At 36.2% G+C, this 20,313-nt stretch overlaps 1 protein-coding gene across 1 annotated transcript; it reads right to left on the bottom strand.

Annotated features, from left to right (window-relative positions):
• Positions 1-7,602: 7,602 nt before the first annotated feature.
• On the bottom strand, positions 7,603-7,962 carry LOC142629748 (putative mitochondrial protein AtMg00310). The gene has a single exon (XM_075803788.1). The coding sequence runs from the start codon at positions 7,960-7,962 to the stop codon at positions 7,603-7,605; it is 360 nt and encodes a 119-aa protein (XP_075659903.1).
• Positions 7,963-20,313: the final 12,351 nt, after the last annotated feature.

Here is a 20,313-nt window from a genome sequence, read left to right as displayed (position 1 = left end):
GGCGATCCCAGAGGTCTCGGCGGGCTCCACTTCCTCGTCAGAAAGGATGACAAACGGGTTTTCACGAGGTCTTTGGACGTCCTTAAGCTGAAACTGGTTTATCTCTTCGTCCAACGTGTTCGACGAAGACACTTGCTCCTCTGGGACAACGGTTGCCTGAGAGTGCGTGGCGAGAGGGATTGCCGCGATGGATTGCGTGTACAGTATGGTGTAGGGGTCATCGGGAATGTCATGGTAGGCTAAAAAGTGCGGTCTGGCTACGTGGATTCTCCTACGCCTCCGGTCACCCGCAACAATTGCGTTCTCGATCTCCTGGAAGTCCGAGGATATAGGGTCGTACCCTAGTATCAAGTGAGCCGCTCTAAGCTGCAAGTATTCACTCATGAAAACTTCTGAGCGTAGCACTCGGTTCAAATCCGCAACGTTGCAGTGGCTCAAGCGCGGGTGCACGTGTTGTTTATTTGCAAGGAAAGACACCAAAACAGACAAACATGGTCAGATTTGTAAGACATGTGATAAATCAAAGTCAAACGGATTGTAAATGTAAATGAACATTTTAAGATGTTTAGATGGAGTTACGGGGTGGGAAGTTAGATCCTAAGGAGTCACACCTAGATCTCCCCATTCGACTAGGCAGTGGGGGCTGTCGTGCCAGTTGCCTGAGGCGATGAGGTAGTCGTCCTTCATGCCTTTATTGGACTTGGGCAGACTGGAAATCAACCTAACTACACTATAGCGGGATTTGATATAATAGCCAACCCTAGTAAGCTTGTGGCATTTGTACATAAAAACGACGTCATGCCAAGTAAGGTTTAAACCCATCTGCTCGTTTAGAGCGTCGACGCTTCCTAAGACTCTAAAGACGTTGGGAGCGCACTGGTCAGGACACAACCGGTGGTTGCGAAGGTATTCCCTGGTCACGCTTCTCATAGGGAGGGTCATCCCACCTTCTATGAAGGCAATCATAGGGATGATAACCTCTCCCGTTTTCCTAGACCCAGCCACGACTTCCGCCGGACAGTATCTTAAACCTACGTCGCTGGGAATGTGGTATTTGGCCCTAAAACCTTCCATCCCAGCGGCGGTGTCAACTAAACACTTAAATTTACCCATCAGAAAGAAACGAAAGAGCGAGTTTTAAGAAGGAGAGTGATTAAGGTGGAAGCCGAGGATAGAATCCGAGGAGAATGGATTAAAGAAAAATTTAGGAACTTACGAGTTTGAAGTTGTGCGAGTTTCCACGGATTTCTGCAGAGAAAAGGCAACTATTGATGTTTTGATGTGATTATGCTCTGGAGAAATAAATGAAGGCGCATGTTTCCAAAGCGTTATGATGTGCGGGAAGCGGCCTCGAAATTGCATCCATCCCGCCAAATTTTCAGGGAGCAACAAGGGCTGTTGGATGCTCATCTCACCGTTGAACATGGGGAACAAGGTGTAACTTACGGTCATAAATGCGCGCGTTTTTGAAATTGAAAGCGCCAAGTGGCATCTTCTGGAACACGAAACGATCTCCACACGCGTGGTTATTTACAAAACGTGTGGGGAAAGTTCTTGTTGGATTAAAACCCTATTTTTCTCCTCGGATGCTGAAAAATAGAGTTTTTAGGGGCTATTGTGGGAAGTAAAAGGACCCGAGCAGGCATTTGGGCCTTTGGGCTCTAACAAGGAGCGCCAATCTGTTCTTAATTAAAAGCCTGTCAGTACTGCAAATCGGCCCATACGCCGAGAATCCGAGGATACATCCGAGAATGAATTTCTCCTCGAATAGACCCAATAGAACTCGGAGATTCACTATAAAGATCAAGGCAGAGTTCCGGAAAGACTGTTGGTTAAAAGGGGGGGATCCCTGAACCCTCTAGATGCACCGGTGTTAGAGAAATATCTTAGACAAAGGTTGCCACCTCCACATTAAAGACCCTGCACCTACCTCCCTGGCCACATTAATGGGGAAGTGACCTCTGAACAGTAGAACTGAAACTTCTGGTTACTATTTAAAGCACTAAGAGAAGAAGCATCGAGAGGAGGAAGATTTAAGCAACACGTGGATAAAGCACCAAGAGAAGAAGTATTTAAGGGGAGTGAAGGCCAAAGAAGTGGGGATCGATGAGTGACCAAGAAAGAAATTAAGAATTGTAACCTTTAAGAAAGAAAGAGAAATAATATAAAAGTGGTCCTCGGCTTATGTCCGAGGAGGTTCCTTTGCAATAATCATCTACTATTTGCAAGTATCGTCACACCTTAGCCTGTTATCAAGTTTCCAGTATCTCTAAACTAGATTTCATACCCACACTCTACAAATTTTTATTGTTTAAGGCTCATTGGGCCTAAGCCCACAGTTGTCTTTCGGTCCAGGTGCAATTATGCACTTACACTATCATTGTACGACTACTTTTCCCTAAACATATTATAATATATATTATACAACTAATTGGTCAAAGTCACGAAAATTTAGCTTTTTTCATTGTACAATTACTTGTCTTTTTTATTTTTCTGATAATTTTGATTGGAAAATAATAGAAGTTTTAGTTAATTAAGTGAATAAACTTAAAAAGTTACTTAATTTTTATATAACATTTATTAATTCATTATATATATATATATATAATAAACTTTTTATTTTTATGATTATAATTAAACATGTGATTGTCCATTCTAAAAAAATTTGATTAAATTTACACAAAAAGTGTCACTAAATATAATGTTTTTATATTTTGCTATCATATTATTAGTAATAAACTTATTATATTTTATTTATATATATAATTCAAAATTTTATTAATTATATTATTTATGACATCACCAGTTTGACCATCAGTCGGATCTTGGTCCGACCAAAAAACCAATAACTAGTCCCTATTTTGGTTGTTTGGTTTATAAAACCATGAAAAAGCCCCATTAAAAAAAATTGAATGAAAATTTGGAAAGAAAAATAATAATAATAAAACCACTAACAAGGCCCAAACCAAATGCCAATAGAAAAGCCCAGGCGAAAATGGGCAAAGGTCAATTTCGCACAAAAAAAATGGGCAAATGCCCCCTTTCCCAAATTAATTAGGGAAATGCCCTTCTTTTGAAACTCGATTTTCTCAAAATCGAGTTTAAAAAAAAAAAAAAATTCTGGAGCCCTATAGCGACGTTTTAAGGAGCCTATAACGACGTTTTAAGGACTTATAGCGGTGTTTTGTAACTCGAGCTTCATGAACTCGAGTTCCAAAATGCCGCTATAGGCTCCTTAAAAAGTCGCTATAAACTTCTTTAAACGTCGCTATAAGGCTTAACTCAATTTTGAGAAAATTGAGTTTCAAAAGAAGGGCATTTCCCTAATTAGTTTGGGAAATTGGGCTTAATGTTACTTTTTTTTTTTTTTTTTTGCGCGAAAATGGCATTTGCCCATTTTGGTCAAAGAGCCCAGTACAAGATTAATCTCATCTCAAACTAAAACTATCACTACTCCAATACCAACACGATTACATTTTTAATTCAACAAATATTTTTTTTTTTAAATCCTCCCTACCTGAGTGCCTTGCGGATTCACAAGTCATTAAATAATTTAAACTAAAACTAAATTAAACCTAAAGGTTAAGAGGAAATAAGAAACTCACTTACTCTCTCTAGCCGTCACTGTTCATCTCTCTTCAACAACACTAACAACAACCACAATTGAACTCTACAAGTTTTATATTGTAATACTCTATGTTTTTACGTGTTTTTTATTATTATTATTGTTGTTGTTGTCTATATATAAATTTTTCTTTTTATTAAATTATATAATTTATACTTCTTGAAAAATACATTAAAAAAAATTCCTGAAACAGCCTGAAACTACATTTGGGCTGTCAAACGACAAGTCAATGGATACTCTCAGAGAAGAAGATCGACAATTTTCCTTATGCTGTGTGAACTGACAGTCTGACACATTGACAAGTTGGTGGAAGGTCGTTATTCTTGACCTATGCCAAGGACAAACATGATTGGAAGAGCTATTCCCATCAATAATAATATAAAATTACATTCATTTGTCTATTTGTTTAAGTGTGCATGAATTTATCCTTTATCTTTTTGTGTAATAGGCCTGGCCATAACCGTATATGTTCCCAAAGGACAAAAGGTATTTGAAGTTAAGTAGTTAATATGTTATCAAATCATAGGCTAGGAAGTAGAGAGCATGGACTTGCCAAATTTAATGTATATCTATTTTACACCCAAAAAAAAAAAAATTTTTTCTTTTTCTATTTTACACACTTATTTTTACAAAATATCAACATCAGTCTATCTATTTTACACATTTATTCAATAAAATATTCATTCATTTACAATTTTTTATTATTTTCTCACTCACTACCTCTCTCTCGCTCTCTCTCACAAACCCAACCACCATCATCACTACCTCAATCGGCGAACAGACCCAACCATCTTCATCATCATCACTTGATCACTCGATCACTCCACACCCAACATGGGACTACTCTGCGAAGCCAAAAGCCATTGGGTGGGAAAGGACTTGCTGTGAAATCAGCTTTTGATCCGGACTTTTATTTAGAACTAAATGATAAGCATTCTGAAGATGATTCCCAGAATTCAATGGATGACTTTAAATACCAGAATAAACTTGTCAGGCAATCAAAGGTTGCCGGAGACACTAAGATCATACGACTTGGAGATGCAGATTATGATGAGAGATCAAGTGACATATCTGATGGTGGTCTTTCAATGGGAACAGATACTGATGGATCTGTTGATGAGTTGATCAAATGAGAAAAACGGAGAGTGAGGTGAGAGTGAGAGCAATTAGAGACAAGGAGAGAGAAAAAATTACTAAAATATTAAATGCAAGTGCTACGATGACCGTGTATATATATGCATGGTCACTGTAGCACTTGTGCATTTATGCACAATTTTACACCCATTGATATGAGTTTTTTTTTTGGGTCAAAATCTATAAAATAAAGGGTTTTTTTTGCATTTTGTAAGACTTTGCATCTACTGATGTGGATGCTCTAAGAGCATCTCCAGGAGTTTGTGTAAATGTTTTTTATTGTCTAGACAGTGAACAATAACATTTATATTTTATTTAACTACTTTTTTCAAAAACACCTTCTAACAGATTCTCTATCATTTTTCCATCTCATTTAAATATTATTTCTTCATTTATTTTTTATTCTTTTTAATCTTTTTTTTTATTCTTCCTCTATTCATTCTCAACAATTATATTTTTCAACTAGAAGTGTTATGTACACAATATTTTTTGCAATACTTTCACAAGAATCATAACGAAATCTTATGTGGAAAGTTGTTACTAATTCTAATTTGAATCCATTACTCAAATTATTTTTTTACTCACCAATATTATCTAATAACAATATGTTACTTAAAATTTATTGTGAAAATATTATGGTAGCATTTCTCCATTTTCATTTCTTATTCTTTATATTATTTTTCCTCTCTTTCATCCATACTTTTTTTTTTCTCTTGTTTTTTCTCCACCACACACGTATACCCACTCCTATCTCCATCCTCCCCTTTTTTTTTCTACTTCTTTTTTCTTTTTCTACTTGATTCCAAAACCTCTCTCTCTCTCTCTCTCTCTCTCTACTTTTTTTCTTTTTCTACTTGATTTCGAAAATTCTCTAGCTCTCTAACTCTCTGTGTGATAAGAAACAGAGAAAGAGGAAGAGAGAGAAAGAACAAGCAAGAGATCGTGCTTGCTCCACCTTTGATCAAAGGATATAGGCTAGCGGAGAATCGGCATTCGCTATGCCAAGCCGCACCTTCCGCTCCACCGCCACTCGTCTTCCTCCCCAACGCAGCCCAGATGGGTCAGATGGCTTGTGTTTTTTTTTTTTTTTTCATTTATTGTTATGATTAGATTAATTTTAAGATTGTGTTTTTGAGTTTGTATTTTGATTATGCTTGAGTTTAGAGATCTTTGAGAGAAAGGATTGTTGTGTTTGTAGCCGTGGTGAGAGGAAAGAGAAAGAATTGTTTTTTTTATTGAGTTGCATGATTTGTTTAAGTAGAAAAATTCATTTGCAGTTGCTACAGTGTTCTCTAGATCAAGAGAACTACTATAGCAACTTAAAAAAAATATATATATAGAAAAGTTTTGCTTTTAGAGAAGCTATTGGAGTGAGTTTTTGGTTTGTTTGTTCTCCAAAATTAGTTTTAGAGAACCTATTGGAGATGCTCTAACTCATACTCCTTATTTCTTTCTGTTTTATTATTATTATTATTTAAGTTCTTAAGGGAACTATTAGTATTTTTTTTTTAGTAAACTAGAAAAACAATTTTGATAGGATTTTAGTAAACTAGAATTATTAGTTTTTTTTTTTTTTGTTGAGAAACCAGACTCAAAGTCTAGGCATTTATTGAAAAACAGAAAACCAAAATACAAAGCATTTAGTGAACATTAAAGACAGCCAAGGAGGCAATGTCAAGTGGCAAGTCTTCCATCCATGCCTGAAAAACATCTCCATATTTGGCTTTTTTAGCTAGCGCGTCTCCTACCCTATTACAAGACCTTTTAACATGCTTGAATTCAGCTTTGGAAAAACTAGAGGCAAACACTATAATGTCATCAATTAGATTGCCGTATGGGGCCTCGCTTGCTCTACCATTGTTTATGGCTTTGATCACTGACAACGAATCACCTTCAATAGTGACTTCTTGAATACCGACTTCAAGTGCAAATTTCACCGCTCTTCTGCATGCCATTGCTTCGACCTCCAAGACTGAGTTAGGGAGAGGGATGCGCTCTGACATGGCTGCTATCACTTCTCCATTACTGTCACGGATGATCACACCTACACCAGCTGAGTGGGAGTTGTTGAAGACAGCGCCATCGAAGTTTGCTTTGAAAGGTTGGGAGCTCGATGGGCACTAGGACTGCGTGGCAATAGTTGTGAGGTTGGTAGTGGGTTGATCTTCTTGTGCATCAAGGAAGTCCTGCAGAAACTTGGCAGCTTGAGGACCAACCAGATTCAGCAGTGGAGATGAGAGACCAATCCTTAGTTGGTTCCGCCGCTGCCAAACATTTCATGCCATGCAGATGAATAGTTTAGCTCTGTTATCCTCTCTTACCTGCAAAAATCTAGATAGGAGGTCAGTAAAATCAGTTGGTGGGGAGGAGATGACTTGGCTGAACCAACCATGCTCCCTCCACACCTGTTTCACCTCAGGGCAGTCCAGCACCACATGCAAAGGGTCTTCAGCCTCTGACTTGCAAACTGGGCATATATTCACATCAACAATGTGCCGCCTGGTAAGATTGTCCATTGTGGGCAAAGCTTTGTTGCAAGCTCTCCAAAGGCTTTGTTGCAAAGCTTTGCCCACAAAGATTGTCAACAATACCTCCACCTTGTTTGGGACTTGTACCTTCCAAAGGCCTCTCCAAAATTGCTTATGGGGGTTTGGATTAGAGCTACTAGCATTATTGGCCATAGCTAAATTGGACAACATTTTATAAGCACTTTGGGTAGTAAAGACACCCGTTGGCGTATGGGACCATATTAGATGATTCGGGGGGAGTCTAGCACTAAGGGGGATGCTGAGAATCAACTTTGCAACAAGTGGCATGAACAATTGCTGGACTTGATCCACCCTTCAAGTGGCTGACTCAGGATCAATAAGAGTGCAAACTTTAGCATCAGGTGGGAGAGAAGGAGGAGGAATCAACACTGTTTTACAGACTTGATCAGGCAGCCACTTGTCTTCCCTTATACAAACAGATTGGCCATTCCCAACTCGCCAAACCATGCCCTTTTTCACCACATCTCTTGCACTAAGGATGCTCTTCCAAGTGTACAACCTCACCGTGCTTTCCTTAGCTTCTTGTATAGAGCAATTAGGGAAAAATCTCGTCTTAAACACCTTATAGCAAAGGGATTCCAGGTTGTGCATCATGCGCCATACTTGCTTTGCCAACAAAGCCTCATTAAATTTTTCAATCTCTTTGAACCCCATACCACCATTTTCTTTGGCCTCACACAAACATTCCCAGTTTACCCAATGAATTTTCCTTCCTTCATTGCCATATTCCCACCAAATTTTTCGAATCATGGATCAGCCCTTTTGGGAGCTTAAAATAACTCATTGCATAGGTTGGGATGGCTTGTATCATCGACTTAATCAACACCTTTTTACCGGCTTGAGATAGAATCTTTTCTTTCCACCCTTGAAACTTTTTCCACACCCGTTCCTTGATGTAAGAAAAGCTTTGTTTTTTCCCTCTACCCACAAGGGCCGAAAGGCCTAAATACTTTTCAAAATTTCTTATGGAAGGCACACCAAGGAGCTGTTGGATACGTTCTTGCACATCTAGGGGAGTGTTGGTGCTAAAGAAGAGGTTAGTTTTATCCTTGTTTATTTTCTGCCCACTTCCTCTTTCATAGCTAGCCAAAATGTTTAAAATGACTTGGCATTCAGCTTGCTTTGCACGGCAGAAGAGAACACTATCATCTGCAAAGAAAATGTGAGAAACACATGGCCTATTGCAACAAATAGATACCCCCCTTATTGCACCATCGGATTCAGCTTTATGGAGGAGCCTTTGAAGGCCAATTGCACACAACAGGAACATGTAAGGGGACAAGGGGTCGCCTTGACGAAGCCCCCTTGTGGGTTTAATGTGCCCCACGGGTTTCCCATTGAAAAGCACTACATAGGAAACCGATTTAATGCACGACATGATAATAGACACAAAGCTATCCGAGAACCCCAAATGAAGCATCATTTTTTCTAAAAAACTTCATTCGACTCTATCATAGGCCTTGCTCATGTCTAGTTTAAGAGCCATGTAACTTGATTTTCCTTGTGTTTTCCTTTTTAAATAATGTAGGGTTTCAAAAGCTACAAGTACATTATCAGTATTTAATCTACCAGAAAGGAAAGCACTTTAGGATTCAAGGACAACATGAGGAAGTACTGACTTCAATCGGTTCACCAACACCTTAGCAATAATTTTGTAAAAAACATTGCAAAGGCTAATAAGCCTAAACTCAGATACTTTTTTGGGGTTTTTTACTTTAGGTATCAAAGAGATGAAAGTAGAGTTTATGGATTTAGGAATAATACCTTCATTCAGGATGGCAAGGGTTGCATTGGTGACATCCTCTCCTACAATGTGCCAGAATGTAGAATACAGGTGACATGCCATCGGGGCCAGGGGCTGATAGTGGTGCCATTTGTTGCATGGCTGAATGGACTTCCTCTACTGATAAGTTTCAGGTGAGGCTCAAATTTATCTCCTTCGTGACCTTCGGTATAATCCCCTCCAAAATAGCATCAATACCAATTGGGTTAGAGGTTGTGAACAGATTGGAGAAATAGTTCACAAATAAACTACCCATTTGGCCATCCTCTTCCACCCATACTCCATTGTCATCTTCCAAACCCAAGATGTAGTTGTGTTTATTCCATTGGGTAGCCCTACTATGAAAGTACTTCGTGTTGCTATCTCCATCCTTCAACCAATTATTACGAGACCTTTGTTTCCACATCACTTCTTCTTTAGTTTTAAGTCCTTGAATTTCATCCTGAAGCTATCCAATACAATCGGGATTGGTACTATATAGCCCCATTTCTTCGGCCCTATGCAGCTCATTTAGCTTCTTTTCAAGATTTGCTTGGACATGCCCAAAAGTGTTCCGGTTCCACTCGCAGAGATTTATTTTGCAAATGTCAATTTTCTTTGATAAATTAGCTACCGGAGAAGAACCCAAAGGAGTTTCCCAAGAAGTTTTAATCACCATTTCACAAGATTTATCCTTAAGCCACATTGCTTCCAATTTGAAAGGGCAACCCTTTCGATAAAATCTCCTAGACTCAGAGTCAGAAGCCAATAGTAGTGGTCTATGGTCCGAGTGGAAAGCCTCTAAATGATGCACACGGGTAGTGGGAAACTTAAGCAACCAATCCATTGTAGCTACACCTCTATCTAATCTCACCCAAATGTTCTAATCTCCTGGCCTACGGTTGCACCATGTGAAAGGGAAACCATTATAACCAATGTCTTGAAGGCCACAAAAATCTAAAGCATCCCGGAACCCCTGCATTTGGTGCTCTGGTCTATCAAGCCACCTTTGTTTTTCCTCCGCTCTCAAAATTTCATTAAAATCCCCAATACAAACCCATGGTAGAGAAACAAAAGCTTAAGTCACGAAGTAGAGACTAGGAATCTTCCAGGCTGGCAGAATTAGGGTTGCCATAAAAACCCATTATCCGCCAGGCGTCATCCATCCCTAGGTCAACTACCGTATCAATATGATTGTCTGATGAGGTCTGAACATCCATCTGAATTTCTTCTTTCCAACGTAAGGCTAAACCGCCACCTTGGTTAGGCCGTGGAATAACAAACTTGTGAGCAAACTGTATTTTTCTATGAACTCTCTCAATAACTTCACTATCTGACTTGGTGTCCATGAGGAACACCACTTTGGGATCTTTTTTACCAACTAAGGTAACCAACTCGTAAACTGTCTGTGGGTTCCCAAGTCCATGATAGTTCCAACTTAAACAACTCATTGGCCCTGGCGGAGCTGGCATCCAGCATCCGTCGTGTAGTTCTCCTTCATGACCTCCTCCCTAGTCTGCAAACATCTCTTTTTTACTGGTTATGGCTCAACCAACTCCATCAAGGGTCTATGGTCAAGGGTAGTGGGGTTGTTTGCATTTTCCTATTGAAACTAGAATTATAAGTAAATCACACGAACTTGGTTAGTTGGATCACATACCCTTGAGTGAACATATCTTCTTATAAGATACTTTTTCATATATAAAGGAATAAAAAAAAGTTGAACATTTGGCCTATCAAGGGTCTACGGTCAAGGCTAGTGGGACTGTTTGCATTTTCCTGTTGAAACTAGAATTATTAGTAAATCACATGAACTTGGTTAGTTGGATCACATACCCTTGTGTGAACATATCTTCTTATAAGATACTTTTTCATATATAAAGGAATAAAAAAAAAAGTTGAACATTTGGCCTATCAACCTTGGAAATTTGTGTAAATTCCACAAATTAAAATGATTATGCTAGTCCACAAAATAAAATAATAATAAAAAATACTAATAAAAATAGGCCATGTGGGATTGATCTGACTCCTAACGGGTTGGGAATAAATTTAAAATGAATAAAAATGTATAAAGTCAAATATTATAAATTATAATCCAAACCAATTTTATCCCACTCGACCCTGGTCTAATCATCATTCCTTTTTCGTAATTAAGAAAATTGTTAAGTTCTAAATATTTAAAATTAAATGTTTAGGTCTTAATTTTATGTATGTTGGCAAACCGAGTACAAAACATGTCTAGTATAAGATATTGATGTCCTAGAACAATTTTAGACATTGCTCAAGTTGATTCAAGTCAAGATTCAAGAACAGTCAAGTTGCAAAGAGAAGAATTCAGAATCTGCCTTGCTTGACTGATTGAGAGACACCTTCGACCAATTGAGGTGCTTTTTCTGCAGATTTTATATAAAGCCCGAAAGCTTGCGAAACATTTAAGGTTTGAGTCCAACACTGCTAGGTATAAAAGCAAAACTCTAATACACGTTTTCAAAGACTTGTGAATTACTCTTGTGAGATCTGAGAGATTCTATAACCTTTTAACTCAACAAGCATTTACCGGAGATTAGATTGATATTGCATAAATTGGTGAAGATAAGTTACTGCATGCAAGATCAACTACTGTTGATAATCTAAACCTTTGAGTGAGATCTCAAAATTACAAACTGGAGTGTTTGTGTGCAACAAATTCAAAAAAAAAAGAGTCTATTGATTTAGAGCTGCGTGTGGTTGCGTGAGTAAGTACTACAAAAAGTAGCATTAGATTTAGGGGAAATTCTATTGTAAACACTTCCATTCTATCTAGTGAATTGGTTACCTTGTGGATTGTTTAGGTTAAATTGTCCCTAGTTTTTTTACCTTGAAATTGGACAGTTTCATTGGTTTTTCTAGGTTATCATATTGCTTGTCTTCTTTATTATGATATGATTTTCATTGTTTAACCTAGGTCTGATTAATAAACTTAAGTAACAACTTGGTTAATATATTAGGTTAAACAATCTGAGTGTTCAGTGGTCTAAATAACAAACAAGTGGTATCAGAGCAAGTTAGCTCTTGTTTAGATAGTTTTACTTAGAGTTGATCCTTGACCCTTACTGTCATGGAACGTGGTCACTCACTAGTGATCCCTCCTCACTTCGATGGGAATAACTATGCCTGCTAGAAGGTGAGAATAAAAACCTTCCTGAAATCTTTGGATGAGAGATTTTGGATGTCTGTGGAAATTGGTTGGGAAAGACCTACCACTCTTGTGGCTTAGTGGACTAATACCCAAAAAGAAGCAGCTAACTTTAATAGTAAGGCTATGAATGTGATATTCAATGTTATTTCAATAGAAGAATTCAAAAGGATTTCTAATGTAGAGATAACACACATTACTTGGAATATCCTACAAACTGTGCATGAAGGTACAAAAGGTGTAAAGATTAATACACTGCAATAGTTGACTTCTAGGTTAATGGGAAAAGATGAAACTTTTGATGAGTTTTATTCCAAACTAAATGACATATTAAACTCTGCATTTAATTTGAGTGAAGTTTATGAGGAACCTAAGGTAGTTAGGAAAATCTTAAGATCCTTGACTGAAAACTTTAGGCCCAAAGTCATTGCCATAATTGAGAGCAAGGATGTGGACACAATCCTAGTAGATGAACTTGTAGGATCACTTCAATCTTATGAGTCTAAACTACCCAAGACCAACAAGTCCAAATCTATGGCCTTGAAATTTGTAGATGATGTTGATGAAGGTGTGTTTGAAGATGAGATGACATCTATAGAGATTGTTTATCTTGCTAAACACTTTAGAAACTTTATAAAGAAGAACAATAGAAGAGCAAGAAACCAAAACTTTGCTGACTCTAAGAATTTGAAGAAGAATGACCAATTTAAAATTGGTTCACCTGAAAGACCTAATTCTAGCAAAGATAAGGTTGGTCAATCTTCTAGCAACTCTTTAGGTCCAACAATATTTTGGTTGTCAAGGGTATGGACATGTAAAGTTTAAATGTCCCATATACTTGAGGTCAAAGGGTAAAGCTATGGTTCATAGCTTTCACTGTTACTACTATAGTTGGTGTGCAACGTCCCAACCCTTAAAAAAAAAAAGTAAAACGGTAGATTTTATTTTTTGAGACACCCACGTGACTCCCGCCTACCCCACTCCCCTCAACCACACAATTTTGTGAAATGCTTGGATTTTAAAAGGTTTTATGAAACTACTTGGAAACAAACTATGAGTTTCAATTTCATTTAACTGTGAGCTATATGTTGTTTTTACCCTTATGCCATGACAGATGTGATTACCCAGCCATATGCTGCAGTCTTTATGACATAGGTATCTTGGCACCTCATCTTTGTGGCGGATTGATGTCTTTGTGGCATAATTGATGTCTTCGTGGCATATTTGATGTCTTTATGGCATAACTAATGTCTTTGTGACATAATTAATGTCTTTGTGGCATACCTAACGTCTTTATGACGGCTTGTCATGTGGCCTTAGGTTGGACATTTAGGTTTTTTAATGGTGTTTTGATAGCTCACAGTATATAGTATGTAGTTTCATGCTGAAATATTTTGAGAAAGCTTATTCTTTTAATCATTCTTTTTATTTTATTAAGAAAAATAGATTTGCATGATCCAAATAGAAATTCCCAAATTATAACACGTTTTGTAAAATGCCATTATTATGAGACTTGCATTTGCCCCACCCCCATTAACTATGCTACTTACCGGAATTTAGCTCATCCCACCTTCCAACAATTTTTCAAATCAATTAGCTATACCTTGGGTATGGAGTTACTCCATTGGTGATGATCGGAGTGCTATATTAAATTTGGAGACCTATGCTGTAAATGGTTGGTGACTCAATCTTGCTATGTTCAACGAGGCCGTAATTAATTATATTAAGGGTTGGGTACTTGAGGTTTGTTAGCTTTAGGAGTGGTAGGCCTAGAATCGATGTTAAGGTTCCTTATTCTTGATAAGATTGTGAGTTTATAATCCAATTGGAGTTTTGTAATATATTCATGTATTATGTGGAGACACATAATTTTTAGTTGTTGTTCGTAAATGGGTTATAGAACTCTGACTTGTAATGTGGAGATTTCATTATGGTTATATATTCTTATCCTGTGGAAAAGAAATAAAAAATCTCATACAATATGTCTCCCAATGGTTCTTTTCTCATGCTTTGGAACCTTTTGGGTTCGGGGCGTGACATGGTGAATCTAAGATTGTTGATGGGAACTCTTTTGATAAGGAACTCTTTGAGAATGTTGATTTGCAAAAGGCTTACAACAAGCTATGCAAGATTGCATCAAAAGATGCTATAAATGTTAACCAAGGCTTGAAAAAGATAAACACTCTTGAACATGAAAAGAAAAATCAAATTGTTTGATGCAAATGACTTGATTAATGCTGTTAAAATTGAGAACTTGTCTTTGATTGAAAAGGTAAAGAGCTTAGAAACAGAATTACATGTTGCTAGAGAACAACTTCATAGGTCTTCTAGTTCTAAGCTTGATAACATGTTGAGTGTTCAAAAATCTTCATCTGATAAGACTGCGTTAGGATAAGTTGAGGGTAGATCTTCCCACATTGTGACTCCTATTAAGTTTGTCCATCTTGTATCAATACCTTAAACCGAGGTAAGGGTTCAAAAAGAAGAAGTTTTTGCCACTAGGAGAATAAGTGTAGATTTAAGTGACACAAAACCCAAGCAGCCTACTCATCCTGTAGGTAAGAGACAAAACAAACCTCAATGGCTTTGTCACTTCTGTGGTGGAGCAAGGCATACTCACCCAAACTGCTTCAAGTTGCATGCTTGCTAGCATGCAACTAAATCAAAAGTGTCAGTGCCAAAAGCTCAAGATTCCATGACACTTATTCATGAATTGGTAAAGGTTCTTAGCCTCTATGCCAATTCTGGAGTTGATCAACAATCCCATGTGTCTGGAAACTCCAACTTCAAGTTTGCATCTAAGAAAATGTGGATGCAAAAGACTCATCATAACTGAGTCTATTTGACATAGTCCTTGTGCTTAATCTCTCAATTCCTTGACCAAAATGTTTTGTTTAGGCTTGCTATTTTTTTTTTTTTTGCATTTCATTCTATGGTTGTTCAGGATGTTTTTAAGTTTTTTTTTAAAAAAAAAAAAGAGTTTTGTATTGCACACCACTAAGTGTGTAATTAAGGTTGGCCAATGAAATTTACATTTCATGACTGTGTACCTTGCTTAGCTTTTAAGAGCTACTTTTTGCACTTTACTAGTTTGTGATATTTAGTGCTTAATTGTGTTAGTTATTTATAGTCTTTGAACAAACGATCTTGATCTTAATGTCACATTCTTTTGATCGTTAGGATTAGAAAATTCTAGGATAAAGACATAAATAACCATCTCATCACTGTTACTCATCAATCATGAACACCTGTGTGCAAATCATAAAAGCTGTGCTTGGTAAGGTGTAGCACTTGCACAGCAAGATAAAAGATAAAACAAGATGTTTTAAAAAAATAGGAAATAAATGTTTAGGTTCTAATTTTATGTATGTTGGCAAACCGAGTACAAAACATATCTAGCATAAGATATTTATGTCTTGGAATAGTTTTAGACATTGCTCAAGTTGATTTAAGTCAAGATTGAAGAATAGTCAAGTTGCTAAAAGAAGAATTCAGAATTTGCCTTGCTCGACCGATCGAGATGTGTTTTCTGCAAATTTTAAATAAAGCTCAAAAACCAGAGAAATGTTTAGCGTTTGAGTCCAACACTACTAGATATAAAAGCAAAACCCTGGTACACGTTCTCAACAACTTGTGAGTTACTACTATGAGATCTGAGAGGTTCTATAACCTTTTAACTTAACAAGTATCTACCGGAGGTTAGATTGATATTGCATGAATCGGTGGAGATAAGTTGCTACATACAAGATCAATTACTGCTAATGATCTAAACCTTTGAGTGGGATCTCAAAGTCACAAATTGGAGTGTTTGTGCAATAAATTCAAATAGAAAAGTCTGTGAATTTGGAGCTGCGTGTGGTTACGTGAGTAAGTACTACAAGAGATAGTATTAAATTTAGGGCGTGTTTGGTAGAGTGGATTTTAGGGAAAATGAGAGAAAATGAGGAGGGAAGACTTTTTTGAGGGTATTTGGTTGAGAGGAGGGGAGGGAAAAGTGATGGTGAGGCTCAGGTGTTTTCTTTCCAAACCCACCGGAAATTAATCTCTCCAAAATGGAGAGAAAAGATGAGAGAAAATGAGAACAAAGAGCACCGGTTGTTTTAGAAAAAATGTCCTCCTCTAATTTTTAAAAAGTGTGTTGGCTTTTGTCATTTTCTTCATTTGATTTGTCTTTTTTTTTCTCACTATTTCTTCATTTGATTTGACTTTTTCTCCCATTATTTCTTATATGGTTTTTGTTTTTGTTTTTGTTTTTTTCATCAGTTACTTCTTCATTTCAATTCTTATTGTTTTTTTTTTCATCATTTTTTTCCTTATTTTTTTTGGGTTCTTGTGGTCATCTTTTTATTTTATTTTTTTTCTTTGATGAAGTGTCCTTCTATATACAATTTTTTAATAAAATTATAGTGTGCAATTTTTTTTTTAAAAATCTAATAAGGGCATGAGAGTAAATTTATACAAAATTTTTTTTTATCTTTCCACTTTTCTATCCCTCTAACCAAACACACATGAGAGAAAATTAAATATTTTTTATTCTCCCAGTATTTTCTATCCTCTCACGTTTCCACCCCTCCAATCAAATGAACCCTTAGGGAAAAATCTATTGTAAACACTTCCCCTCTATCTAGTGAATTTGTTGCCTTGTGGATTGTTTAGATTAAATCCTTCCCGAGTTTTTACCTTGAATCTGGACGGTTTCATTGGTTTTCCTGAGTCGTCATATCGCTTGTTTTCTTTTCTTTTCTGTTATTGTGATATGATTGTCATTGTTTAACCTAGATCTGATTAATAAATCTAAGTAACAACTTAATTAGTATATTAGGTTAATCAATCTGAGTGTTTAGGGTTCTAAATAATTAACAAAAAGGGAAAGACTTAAGTACTGTACTTAGGTGCTGCTCCTTAAGTTCTCCTTTTAAAATTCTGCCATGTGGATTTTTTCTCATGAGATGGAAGTGTATTTTTTAGTTAAATAGCCACGTGCCTAAATTTTAAGAGGATAACTTAAGAAACAACACCTAAAATATTGTACCTAAATATTGTCCTAACAAAAATATATAAAACTTAAAGAAGCAACAGGTAGACAAAGACTAACATCCTCCAATATATCAAAAGCAACAAAACTAAAACTAAAAGTAGAAGGAAAAATATTGTTTCACACTCGTTCACATCTATCATTTCACACATATAACTACAATTGATGTGAGAATGTTCACGTTTAAAAAATATTTACATTTTAACACATAAAAGTGTATGTGAAAAAAAAAATGTAAAATAATGCATGTGTGAGAATCAAAATCTAAAGTAGAAATATAGGGAGTCTCCAACAAAACAAAGTTCTCTACCTATGTTCATAGAGTTTTCCCCGGGGTTTGCAATCAAACACACGAGGATTCAAGATAGATGAGCGGTAAAAGTAGAAGTGATCAGAAGGGAAACGAGCTCCTAGGTCTAGTCATATCATTTGCTGTTATCAACGTTTGCATACAAAGGCCTTGCACATGAGAGAACCTTGCATTTTGGGCAACTTTGCTTAATTTCACCAATCAAAACTTTAGGCGCGGCATGTGATAGGATTCGAATCACAAATTTTGACAAAAAGTTTTTTTTTTTTTTCCTCATTTTATATTTATAAGTTTTACTGCATGAATTAACTAAATTAATAACTTTTGTGACACAATTTTTTATAATTTTTTTTTTCATGATTATTGAGTTAAGAGATTAGTACAATATAAAAATGTAATAAAAGTGATTTTATAGTAATCACGACATGTCACTAAGTTGAGAAATAAGTTAAGCATGCAAAGTAAGTTAACCTATGGATAATTTCCACGTCATCATCCATGGAAGTTTATTATTGCTGGGGGTTCACAACAGTTAAAACTACTCTTCTTTAAGACTTCAACTGCATTACTTGAGTAGAGGTCAGTTTTGGTAGGCTTGAAATTTCATATGAACTTGACTTCTTGGCTTGATCACCACGCCCAGTAGAATAAACAGACACAGTTTGCACTTCTTTGCTATAAATTCATCATCCTAACATCACCAATCCACCACATTTCAAGAGAGCTTACTGTTAATCTCATTGGTGTCTAACTGTAGCAGCCACATAACATATAAGCTATGAATATCAGAAGGGCTGCAATTATATTCTCATCTCTACCACTTTTGGGCTGTGTTATGGGTACCCTTTTTCACCTCTTTTCTACTTCTGTAACAGAAGCAGACCCTTATTCTTGGGAAGACAACAAGTCAAAAGAGGAGGAAAATGATTTTGCTACCAGAAGTAACACAGCTTCCCAGAAGCATTTTCAGCAGCTTCAACACATACGTGGAGCTTAAACGAGTTACACATGTAAAACCAATCCTCAGATCATTCAGTATTGATCAGCTGGGTTGCAACTGAGTTACTGTAAGCAGTTAATTTCCTAGCGTGTGTAATTTTAGGTAGCCTGCAAGTTTGATTAGATTTTTGTTCTTATCAGTCGGGTCTAATTCTGAGTTTCGTGTAGAAAAGTTTTGGCTTTAAGTTTGATCATTGCTATGTGCAGATGCTGAGTTTTAAGCTATGTATCTAAGTTGTAAAGCTATCCAACAAGCTTTTCCTCGTTCATTTCCTGTTGGGTTTTGTTCACCAAGTCTGAATTCATTGCTAGTTCATGGCCATTTCTGCAGGGTTGAGACTCTTGATTGTTAAGGTTAAATATTGCAGTCATTTCCTTTTATATGTGGTTACTGTGCGTACTACTGTCAAAGCAGCCTAGCGAGCTATTTTGACTCACTGGTTTGCAGTAACTTTTTCAATTGTAAGTTCTCAACTTGTTAGCAGATTGATGCTTTGATTTATCAGTTTAAATCAGGGTTCCATTAGTTAAATTTGGGGAGGATGAGATCCACATATGGACTAAAGACTAATGTTGGAAATTAAGTCAATTAATCCAGCCAAATTTCTAGGTTTCTGATTAGTCCATATGTTGTAAAGAGATTGATCCAGGATTTTAAATTTGAAGGGGTCAAACTATGAATAAAAAACCTTTCCTTATAAAACAATTTCCTATAACCAAAATTAGTGAATTAATTGGGGAAAAATAAAGCAAAAAACCAAAAACAAAAACAAAGGATAATTTTCTAATCTCAAAATTTAAGCATTTTGTACCTATTATGATATTCTTAAAATGTCTTACTGTATTTTTAAAGGCAGCACAATTTTTTATAAATAAGAATCTTTTTTTTTATTATAAAAAGAAGAATAATATAAGAAATAATTTCAACTTTTGGAAAGTTTCATGTTGCGCGTAGAGGAATATCTAATACAGTAATACCACTTGTGCAATAGTGCTCATCATGCGTATCCTTTCAAGTTTCAACCCAATAAATATTACAACGTTGAACCTATGTTACACAGCTATCATCATGCGTATCCTTTCAACCCCAAAAGAACTAACACACACAGTAGGCTTCTTTGGTGAAAATTTTAAGTGGGGTATTTTTATATTTAAATATTAATCAAATAATATATATTGAATTTTTTTTATTTAAAATCTACTTTTATTGCTTTTTGAGATACAAAATTGATATAATAATTTATAATAATAGATAAAGTGAGAAACGTATTCAGGTAAAATAAAAAATAAATAAAAAAAGTGAGAAACCAAGTTGTCCTTTAAGTTGAAACTGTGGGCTGCAATGCAGGCACGGTGCAGCCCTTGCTGCTATTCACCTGTGCAGCCAGTGCAGTCTAGCCTGTACTCCTATCATTCTATGGTTAAAGTTTTTGCATTTTAGGATACTGAGGCATTTTTAATGTATTTTATTGATCAATAAAAGTGTTTAAATTTTTTTTAATTAAAATATATAGATAAATATTATATATATATATATATATTTTTTTTTTTTACAAGTGGGAGCTTTTTTTTATTTGGGGCCTTAGGTGATTACATCAATTGCATCATCTATTGAGCCGCACTCTTCTTCTAAGAATCTTTTTCTCCGGCAAGAGATATTCTTTTTCTAAGAGTCTACTACCCAAACCTTTATTGTACTATGTATAAGCCAAATCCTATGCCTT

Source organism: Castanea sativa, chromosome 1 (assembly GCF_040712315.1).
Source record: "Castanea sativa cultivar Marrone di Chiusa Pesio chromosome 1, ASM4071231v1".
NCBI classification, from domain to species: Eukaryota; Viridiplantae; Streptophyta; class Magnoliopsida; order Fagales; family Fagaceae; genus Castanea; species Castanea sativa.
This window is presented reverse-complemented; position numbering and strand designations above follow the sequence as displayed.

What these genes read in the sequence shown, in the direction of transcription:
- LOC142629748 (XM_075803788.1), bottom strand. Translation starts at nt 7,962, where the DNA reads ATGGGGTTCAAAGAGATTGAAAAATTTAATGAGGCTTTGTTGGCAAAG.